We start from the raw sequence: 10,410 nt of genomic DNA on the forward strand, positions 1-10,410 counted from the left end.
TGTTAATCTTCTAACCAACAGTTTCATTATAAATTTTAACTAGTTACTGGTAATGTAAAGAAATTCTGTTGACCTTTGTATATTTTATAGCCTGCTATCTTATTGAGCTCTCATTAAAACCAATAATTTTGTGGGGTGCCTGGGTGGCTCAGGTCATGATCTCATCGGACTCTGTGCTGACAGTTCGGCGCCTGGAGCCTGCTTTGCATTCTGTGTCTCCCCCTCTCTGACCTTTCCCCATTCTTGCACTCTCTCTCGCTCTCAAAAATAAATAAATATCAAAAAAATTAAAAACCCAATAATTTTATAACTGAAACTGTTAGGCTTTCAAATAAATATTATTTCAAATAAATAAATTTTATAACTGAAACTGTTTGGCTTTCAAATAAATATAACAATAAATATATTGTTATAATAATAATACTAGCAATATTTATTGACCATTTATTATGTACCAGAAACAGTTCCAAGCATTTGACATGTTTTGATTCATACAATCCTTGCGACCCCAATAACACAAACATAGAAAAGACTCAAAAGCAAACAATCATTCTATTTGTAGCATCTTACAGGGAATGAAAAAATAATCCTGAGGTCTCATTTTTCTTTTTAGCTACTTTCCATTTCTCAGCTTTTTAAGCAAAACTTCTGGAGTAGTTACCTATTCTTGCTGTTTCCAAATCCTTTCCTCCAATTCTCTTTTTAATTTTTAAAAAAATTTTAAATGTTTTATTTATTTTTGAGAGAGAGAGACAGCGTGAGCAGGGGAGGGTCAGAGAGAGAGGGAGACACAGAATCTGAAGACAGGCTGCAGGCTCTGAACTAGCTAGCTGTCAGCTCAGAGCCTGACGTGGGGCTCGAACTCATGAACTGTGAGTTCATGACCTGAGCCAAAAGCCAGACGCTCTCCTGTCTGAACCACCCAGGTGCCCCTCTTTTAATTTTTAATTTTTTCAAGTAAGCTCCATGCCCATCCAACATGGGGCTCAAACTCACCACCCTGAGATCAAGAGTCATGCGTTCTACCAACTGAGCTTGGCCCGGAGCCTGCGAGTGTGATCATTTTGATTAAAGCCCCGGTCTCTCTCGAATCCACTCCCATTGGGGGTCTCATGCCCTCTGTTTCACCGAGACTGTTTCTGTCAAGATCATGATCACTTCCATGTTGCCAGTTTCCAGTGGGGAACTCTCAGACCTCACTCGATTTGATGGAGTTGTATTTGGCACTGACCGCTGCCTCTCTTCTCCAGGGCACTGTTTTTGGCTTCCAGACTCCATATAAATCTGAGTTTCTTCCTCAGTTTCCTTCCAGGCTAAATGTTCCTTCCTAAGGTAAGTGTTGAGACAGGACACCTGGGTGGCTCAGTTGTTTGGGCATCTGACTTCAGCTCAGGTCATAATCTCATGGTTTGTGAGTTCGAGCCCTGTATCTGACCTATCAGTGCAGAGCCTGGAGCCTGCTTCAGATTCTGTTTTTCCTTTTTTCTCTACCCTTCGCCTGCTCATGCTGTTTCTCAAAAATAAATAAACATTAAAAAATTAAAATCTTTTAATGTTCTTTTTATTACTGAGACAGAGAGAAACAGAGCATGAGTGCTGGAGGGTCAGAGAGAGAGGGAGACACAGAATCCGAAGCAGGCTCCAGGCTCTGAGCTGTTGGCACATAGCCTGACCCGGCGCTCGAACCCACTAACTACGAGATCATGACCTAAGCTGAAGCCGGATGCTTAACCGACTGAGCCACCCAGGCGCCCCAATATTAAAAATATTTTTAAAATGTATTTTACTTCTTTATCGTCTACTTCCCCCACAAGACTGTACTTTCCCCCAGAGGACTGGGAACTTGTTTTGTTCACTTCCGTATATCCACCACAGCGCCTGGCACGTAGGCGGTGCTCCCTAAACACTTAATGAACGAGGCATGGGAGGCTGGACAAGTCTTCCAAAGTCACACGGCTCAGAGAGTGGCCGAGTCCAGCTCCGGAGCTGGAGATCTCCAAAACGGAGCTTATTTTAGTAACCTTCACACCCAAGGTGGGGTTCAAACTCACAACACCGAGATCAAGAGTCGTGTGTGCTTCTGACCACCGTCTTCTACGGACCTGGAGAGGCCTGCCTTTCTCTAGTCCTTCCCTGTCCTCTGGGGATAGGGGCTGGTGTCAGATGACGCAGGGGAGGCTATGAAGCTGCGACTGGAGGCCAGAGGGCAGACTTTTCTTTCCAGCTTTCAAGAAACGGGATGCATGCTGGCTCCCTTGGCCAGGACCGAACTTCTACTGCAGCGTCTATTTCACAGAACGTGTCAGGTCCTGTGTGTTCCCATCCACTTGTACTTCACTGTCACAGTAACAGATCAGTTACCGTACCCGAATGTTGCAGAAGCGTTAGAATCAGAAGGACAGGGGTGCGTGGGGGCTCAGTCGGTTAAGTGTCCGACTTTGGCTCAAGTCATGATCTCACGGTTCATGGGTTCGAGCCCTACGTCGGGCTCTGTCCTGACAGCTCAGAGCCTGGAACCTGCTTCAGATTCTGTCTCCCTCTCTCCTGCCCCTCCCCCACTCATGCTCTGTTTCTCTCTGACTCAATAATAAACATAACAAATTTTTTAAAAAAGTTTAGAATCACAAGGACAGTGGGGACACCCAGTCAGTCTAGCAGGACTCTGGCAGATTTCCATACGTGCTTACTACGTGCCAGTGCACAGTGGGGCTACCATGGAAAACAGAGAATCCCGGACCCCGGACGTGGGGGGGGGTAGTCAATAAAGAGCAAACAAGGGCATTTCAGGTTTCGATACATTCTAAGGAAATTAAGCCAAGGAACTGACAAAAAAGCACGTGGGCAGGGGGTTTCCTGGCAGCTTGGTAAGCGAGAGGTGGGCAGAGAAAAGACTGGAAGCCCAGGTGACTCAGGGCCTCAGAAGGCAATGAGTTTACGTGGTAGTCAGTGTGCAATAGAAGCCATTCGATATTTGAAAAAAATCTGAGGGGGGTCGCCAGGGTGGCTCAGGTCATGATCTCATGAGTTCGAGCCCCACAGCTGGCTTTGTGCTGACAGCTTGGAGCCTGGAAACTGCTTCAGATTCTGTCTGTCTGTCTCTCTCTCTCAAAAATAAACATTAAAAAAACTAAAAAATATAATAAAGTTTATTTATTGAGAGCTAGAGATAATCCCAAGAGGTTCCACACTGTTGCCACAAAGCCCAATGTGGGGCTCGAACCCACAAACCGTGAGATCATGATCTGAGAATCAAGTCGGATGCTCAACCCATTGAGCCCTCTGACCATTCAGTATTTTTTTAAGTCAGGAATGTCCTGAAATGACTGCTTTTAGCAGCATTTCTCCGGAGGCTGTGAGAAGGGCCAGGAGTAAACGTGGGGTGGGACACAGTCGGATATAAGGTGTGGCTGTGGTCCAGGTGGACAATGGCAGCTTGGAGTAGCTGGTAGAAGTGTCAAGTGCAAGGTCTGGGACGCCCTTATTTGGATTAAGCATCCCCGGGATTTAAGAGAGGGGATGGAGAGGGAGAAATTAAAAGGACTGCTGGAGATGACTGGGGGGGCTGGAGGACACAGAGAGGTTCCTGTGATTCCTAGAATCTGTCCTCCTCCTCCCGTTTTGTCCTTTATCCTGATTTGTTTCCATCAAAGACCCTAACTTCTGTTACTTCCAGCAAAACAATGACTATTTGCGTGTATCGCACTTAGACCATGGCAGTTTTGAGTCAACTGGCGAAGAAATTCCTTCTCGATTAACTGTGACCTCGGACATGTTTCTTCACATATCACGTTAGTAGGGAAGGGCACCCACGTCATGGTTGCCGACTTGGAGCATCTTCCGGCTTTTATTATCGCACTTAGCATCTAGCAGATCATTGACAGGTTTAAGTTTGTGTTTTGAATGCATTTCCTCTCACTTTTTAGCCTGTGGAGGTCGGAAGGGGAAACAACTTGGGCATTTTCAGACACTTCATCACCTAAGTCTGTAAGTTGCTTGCTTGAAGGAATGAAGTCTCCAAATTCCTCCCTCAAAGTTCTTCCAGTTCAAGTTTTCCCGATTTCCCAAGACCTACTTACTTAACCTAGACTCATTTGTATCTTACCATATGATGTTATACGGTTTTTCTTTTGTAAAACTTTAGAATAGTTTCTGGAAGCTTAAGAGGGGCCAACGGGTGGTTTTCATGTTACATTAGTCGTCCAAAGTGGGTTGGTACCTTGTTGAAGATGTGGAAGACCGAATTGGGAAGTTGAGTCACAGTCCCCGCGTCACTTTGAGCCCAAATCCAATTCAGCAGACTTTTCCATTTCAGCAGGTAAGAATTCCAAAGCACAGCGGGGAAGAGGGTTACCCACCTGTTCTTAAACCTGAACCCAGGGACCAATGGACTGCCAGGTCACTTACACCTGAGAGTCCGGTAATAGCCCTGAACTAAAAACTCTGTACAGGGGCGCCTGGGTGGCTCAGTCGGTTAAGTGTCCAGCTTCAGCTCAGGTCAGGATCTCAGTTTGTGGGTTCGAGCTCTGCGTTGGGCTCTGTGCTGACAGCTAGCTCAGAGCCTAGAGCCTGCTTCTGATTCTGTATCTCCCTCTCTCTCTGACCCTCCCCTGATCATGATGTCTCTGTCTCTCAAAAATAAATAAAAAACATCAAAAAAACCCACAAAAAAACCTGTACAAACCAGTAAATAACAACCCTCCCGAATGTCACTGCCTCACCTGCAAGTAGAAATTCCCCCCCTCCTAGGAATAGAAAACAGGTCAGATGTGAACAGACTAAGGAACATGGAGACGGGCTCCCCTCAGTGGCTGGACAGTGCTCATCTGTGTGCAGAGGGCCAGCTTCATCTATTTCATCCTGGGTGTCTTCTAATCGCCCGTTTTGTAATCTATGACTTAACGTATCCTAGTGCCTGGACCCAGAGCAGCTAAGGACTCCTGACTTAAAATGAATTGGCTACTGTAGCTATTTCACAGCAAAGGCGGAAATAGAAACATGTTTTTTGGTTTGCAAAGCTTTAGAGCACAATTTAGCACGAATTCTAAGGGAGTTCATTCCAAGGCAGGCCTCTCCTATTTGTAAAAGGGACGTAGCAGGTAACTTCTTTCCTAGCAGAGATACCCGCTTCCCAGCAATTTCCATGAACAGGCGGGTCGAGCCTACTCTTGCATGCTGCAACGATGGAACTGGGGAGATTCCACTTCGCCTGCGCACAGCCCCACGTGCTATGGTGTTAGAACTGGTGGGTCCACCAGGGCCAGGCTCTGAGCTGTAGGCCACACCCCCCTCCTTCCACACAAGCCACAGCCCGATGCTAAATGGAACCTCGAGGGGCATGGACTCCAGGTGCCCGGTCAATCACTTCCGGGTGAACGACGGCCTGTGGAGAGGAGCCAGGTCTCCAGGACTGTTACATCTGCAGGCAAAGGACTACAGAGCATGTCTAATCCCAATCCCGTGGGAAGTTTCTAAATGTACTCTGGCTGCTTACAAAGATCTAACTATTTCCATGCACTTCTGCTGGCGGGGTGGGCTGGAGAACTACCCGGTGAGGATGCAACATATCCAGAGTCAAGGTCTGGTTTTCAGTTACTCTCTGCAAACTTTGCACCAGGAGGAAAAGCAGTACCTCCTTTCTTTCCTTCCCCACAAGACGTATCCTTTCTCTGTCTCCCAACAGTCTTGTCTCAGGTGACATGATGCTTGGAATGAAAACGATTCTTAATATGGGAAGTTCAAGTGACTGAACTATACCGGGCAGAGTTGAGAATAAAAACCAACAGCAGGTATAGTTTAATGTATTTTAATAGCAAACTTACAGGAACAGCACAGAAGACAGACAACATTAAAAACATGTACTTGCATGTAGGACAACTCAGTTAGAAAAGTATAGTGGATGGATGGAATCTACCGTATGATAAAAATGCTACAAACACCATTTAGTTGCCGTCAATAAGAAATTTACTTGTTTTAAAAAAATCCAAATGCTGGCATTGTCCAGAAAAATTTAACAGGTTTATTTATAATTGTTATAAAGTTGAACTGTTGAAACGTGTTCACTGAAACATTTTGACTTGCGTTAATGCTTTATGTCCCCGCGTTTATATTAAAAAGTCACACACAAATGAAAATGGAAAAACGGCCAATACCTGATTTCTGTCTCCTAGTTTTCCATTTGCAATCATATATTTAGGTACCTTTTGACCCCATGGAAAAAAAATATCTAACGTTCAGAACTACCAATAACAGGAAGAAGAGGAAATTTTTTTTTTTTTTAAAGAATGAAATGTTTTTCATTCGAGTGGCTTCTTAGGCACGCTCTCCACGTATGCGGCGTGCTAGCTGGATGTCTTTTGGCATAATTGTGACACGTTTGGCATGGATGGCGCACAGGTTGGTGTCTTCAAAGAGGCCAACCAGGTAGGCCTCGCTGGCCTCCTGCAGGGGAATAATGAAAAAGAGATCAACGGCGTTATTAGCACCAGTTCTGATTCGTCTCATCAGTTCAAATGATGAGGTTTTTGAACCCTCTGAAAACCTACTTGAGAAGACGTTGACAAGTTTACCAAATGGGTACATTTAAAAAACTATGGGAGGGGCGCCTGGGTGGTTCAGTCAGTTAAGCCTCCGACTTCGACTTAGGTCAGATCTCACATTTCATGGGTTCGAGCCCCCTGAGGCGGGCTCTGTGCTGACAGCTAGCTCAGAGCCTGGAGCCTGTTTCCGGTTCTGTGTCTCCTCCTCTCTCTGCCCCTCCCCCTCTCATGTGCAGTCTCTCTCTATATCAAAAATAAACAAAACTTTAAAAAAAAAAACTATGGGACAAGGCTGAAAGGCAGTTTATGCAAAGCGGAAAGCTTGAGCTAGGAAATCTTTAGCAAGTTACACAAGAGTCAAATTATTTCATTGTAAGCTTTGATTTTTCTAATGCTAACACGTGACTGTACAATCAGAAATGTCCTAAGTAAATCCCATTTAATCCAGGACTCCAACTTCCGACTCTTGACCCTCTCCACCCTCTTCCTGACTCCCACCTATGCTATGAGCATCTATGAGTATAATAGGAGTATCTGCCCAAACCTTCCCCTTGGCAAGAATCCAACCGAGCACAACCGGTTCCCTTGCAGGGCCCTCACCTACTGCTCCTTTGCCACCCCAGTTTGATCATGCGGGGACCACGGGTTCCGGAGCACGGTCCGATAGCGTTCTATTTACATTCTTGGACTGGTGTTGCCTAGACACACCCCCAACCCCATGCACCTTTCTCCGTGCTCCCCAATCTGTAATGACCTTTCCCCCTCCGGTTTTTCTCATTACATCCCCAAGTCTCCGGAGGCCTCCTCTATCCCCAGCACCACCCAGAAACCACCCACGTGTGACCCCTTCACAGGAGCCTGGCTCGGAAAGTTGGGAGACCAAGTGGCTGCCTAAAAAGTTGAAGAATCTTTTAGTTGAAGTTACAACATCTGCTTACTCATTCTGAAATGAAGAAACCATTTTAGTAGATCAGGAGCAATCAATGAGGTTGTTTGGCCTTGTCTCCTCTGCAGGGAAGTTACTTCTCTGATCAAGATACTTACAAAAGACAAAAATTTCTATAGTTGCTGTTTCTGTCCTAACAAAAAAAAAATATTTTCCATTCTGGAATCTTTAGGTGATGATAAAACTAAACACGATACTACCCAATGCTTGAGCAATTTAAGCTCCATAGGCGACATAATACATAAAACACGTAGATGGGAACAGCCCCATTTGCTTTTTACAAACATTCTGATTTTGTAATGAAACTACAGAGACTTGCTTTTCAAAGCATCAACACAGTGGCAATTAATTCAAATGGTTTACATTATCATCTTGTGAAAAAAAAAAATCACTCCCTTCACATTTATTATCTTTATATATTTTTTTGCCTTCTGTCTCTCTTCTATAAAAATTTGTTTCATCCAATTTTACAACCCTTACAATGTTTTTCTACTGCCTTTTTGAAAATGTTTATTTATTTTTGAGAGAGAGAGGGAGAGGGAAAGAGGGGGAGAGGGAAGGGGGGGAGAGAGAATATCTCCAGGAGGCTCTGTACCAATGAACATGGGGCTCAAACTCAGGAGCTGTGAGATCATGACCTGAGCTGAAATCGAGAATTGGATGCTTAACCACCTGGGCCCCCCAGAAGCCCCCCGCTGCATTTGAGAGTCGGATCTTACGATCTTACCTACCCGATAAAGCCTAGCTCCAGACTTCCGAAAAGGAGCAAGCCCATGCCCCTACCCCCGGCCCCCACGGTCACGTAGTCTCCTAGAGCAGAGTCGCCTTTTAATATGCGCTCCTTATAGAGCCTCGTTTTCTACTCCCGATGCCTTGCCCTTGAGTAGGTGTTCTGACAAATTTTGTTTTTTTCATCTGACCCTAATTAAATTTACATCTTTTCCAGGCAAACATTCCAAAGGATGTACTGAAAGCAAAGCCCTGAAGAGCCAAGGATTCATTCTCACGATATTCTAAGGAATAGGCGAGAAGTACGGAGAACACAGCCTACTGTGGCTGCTGATGCCACGCACACCAGATACTGGGACTGACGGTCCTCGGGAAGGTTGAATTGTTTCACCCAGGACTATCTTGGGCTGATGCCCCTCCAGGATGCTTTTGCAAAACGTAGTACCACAAGCTGCTAGACGGACAAGCCAACAGGTCCCGGGACCCTGACCGCTCTGAAGGCACGTGGCAGCCCGAGGCTCTCCCTTGCGTCCAGGAACCCGGCTGCTGGCTTTACAGGGGTGCTGCCTGGTTGGCTCTCGGAGAGCATTCTATGCTCATGGGATTTGACCATGCCCCATATATTGCTAAGTCTATTACACAAATCCTAAAATCTTCTAACAGGAAGGCTGTAATGTGAATTAAAGAGTGTCGCATCAATTTATAGCCTAACAAACTAATTTTGAGAGAATGGCAGAAGAAAAAAATACTGGAGGGAAATGCTCATTGACAACACTCTGGACTGTATTCAATGTCTGAGTCTCCCACCGTTTCAAAACACCAACGTCTGGATCTTTAACACAAGGATCCCTCAGTCCCAACTCTCAGATGTTAAAGACAAAGGTTAGATCTTAACTCAGTCAGTTCCTGATTATCGTACGGCAAACCCAGACTAATTTCTTTACCCCACCCAACTACCTCCACACCTCATCTAGTTCTATTAGGAACTTGTATGTTGTGTAATTCTAACGCCAAAAATAAAGCGACTTTCGGAGTTTTATTTCAATTGCTCGCTTCCATTATTTTCATCAGCAAATCCTCATCTCTAGGTCTTTAAGAGAGCCAAAAGTCTGTATAAAAAAAGCAACCACATACAGAAAACATTTGTAACAAAGATCCCTCTTTCCAATACAGAGATGTCTAACTGCTAGAGGACTACAAAAGCAGAAGTCAACATTTTGCTCAAAACCAATACAACCACAATTGCTGACAGAAACCACACACCCTAATGCCAGGGAAAATGGAAGTTTACATATGAATTGAATAGACAACAGTGTTTCACCCAGATTGCTGAGTGATCTCCATTTACAAGGGTCTTTGAAGGACAGTTAAACCCAAACACGTTGGGACTCCCCAGTTGTCTGTGTTCTGTAGTCCGGGCTAACTGTCATTAGAAACCAAAACCAGCAGCTCTGTATCAAATGCTTGACAATCTTGGCAGTATTTCTGTATTTAAAACAGAGCGGGTGAAATGCGAAATAAGAGATGAAAGGAGACCTTAAGCTAAATAATGACAAAAACAGAACATAGTTTTAAGTACCAGCACTAGAAGGTGTTAGTAGTTTGAAATTTCAGTAATTTCAATTCATTGAGAACTTAATGGCTGCTCCTCTGGGAACCCACCAATGGAACGGAGTTCAGACTCACCATAGAAACAGCTCGGCCAATCGCACTCCAGTGCAGAACGCACCTATCAGATCATCCTCACATGTAAGGCAGGAGCTGGCCACAGCAACAGCGGGCAGGACAGCCCTCGGTGGAGGGTCTGCCCATCGTGGGCCTCCCCCACCCCCAGAGGTTTTGATCTGCGGCTGCCGGGCCTGGGAATCTGCATTTGCAACCACTCGCACACCCAGGCCCTCATGGAGGCGGCAGTCTTACCATACTTGGAGAGACCGTGATCTACTAAATGCCAACCACCATAGAAAATGGGCTGCGCCTCTCAGCATTCTGAGGCCTGGTGCTGGGATTGAATTCTATGTGCTTCCCTTGTGAGCTGGGCTCCTTGATCTGCTGTGGCCAACCCCATGCCCTGATGTCCCTGTCATCCCTGGCCCTTAACTCTCACCTGTCTTCCCATTGCCAAACCAATCCCAGCCCCCTCTGGGCTGCTTTCACCTCAGGGTGCAGCCCCTCCCTGTCCTGGACACCTTGCTCTTC

General features: G+C 45.5%; 1 protein-coding gene across 1 annotated transcript in view; it reads right to left on the bottom strand.

Annotated features, from left to right (window-relative positions):
• Positions 1-5,787: 5,787 nt before the first annotated feature.
• Positions 5,788-10,410, bottom strand: part of LOC115288005 (histone H3.3) — a 6,608-nt gene continuing 1,985 nt past the window's right edge. The window contains exon 3 of the mRNA XM_029934899.1: positions 5,788-6,438. Within this exon, the coding sequence (XP_029790759.1) occupies positions 6,310-6,438 (129 nt within the window). The 3' untranslated portion in view covers positions 5,788-6,309. The remainder of the gene's footprint in view (positions 6,439-10,410) is intronic.

This window comes from Suricata suricatta, chromosome 3 (assembly GCF_006229205.1).
Source record: "Suricata suricatta isolate VVHF042 chromosome 3, meerkat_22Aug2017_6uvM2_HiC, whole genome shotgun sequence".
Taxonomy (NCBI): Eukaryota; Metazoa; Chordata; class Mammalia; order Carnivora; family Herpestidae; genus Suricata; species Suricata suricatta.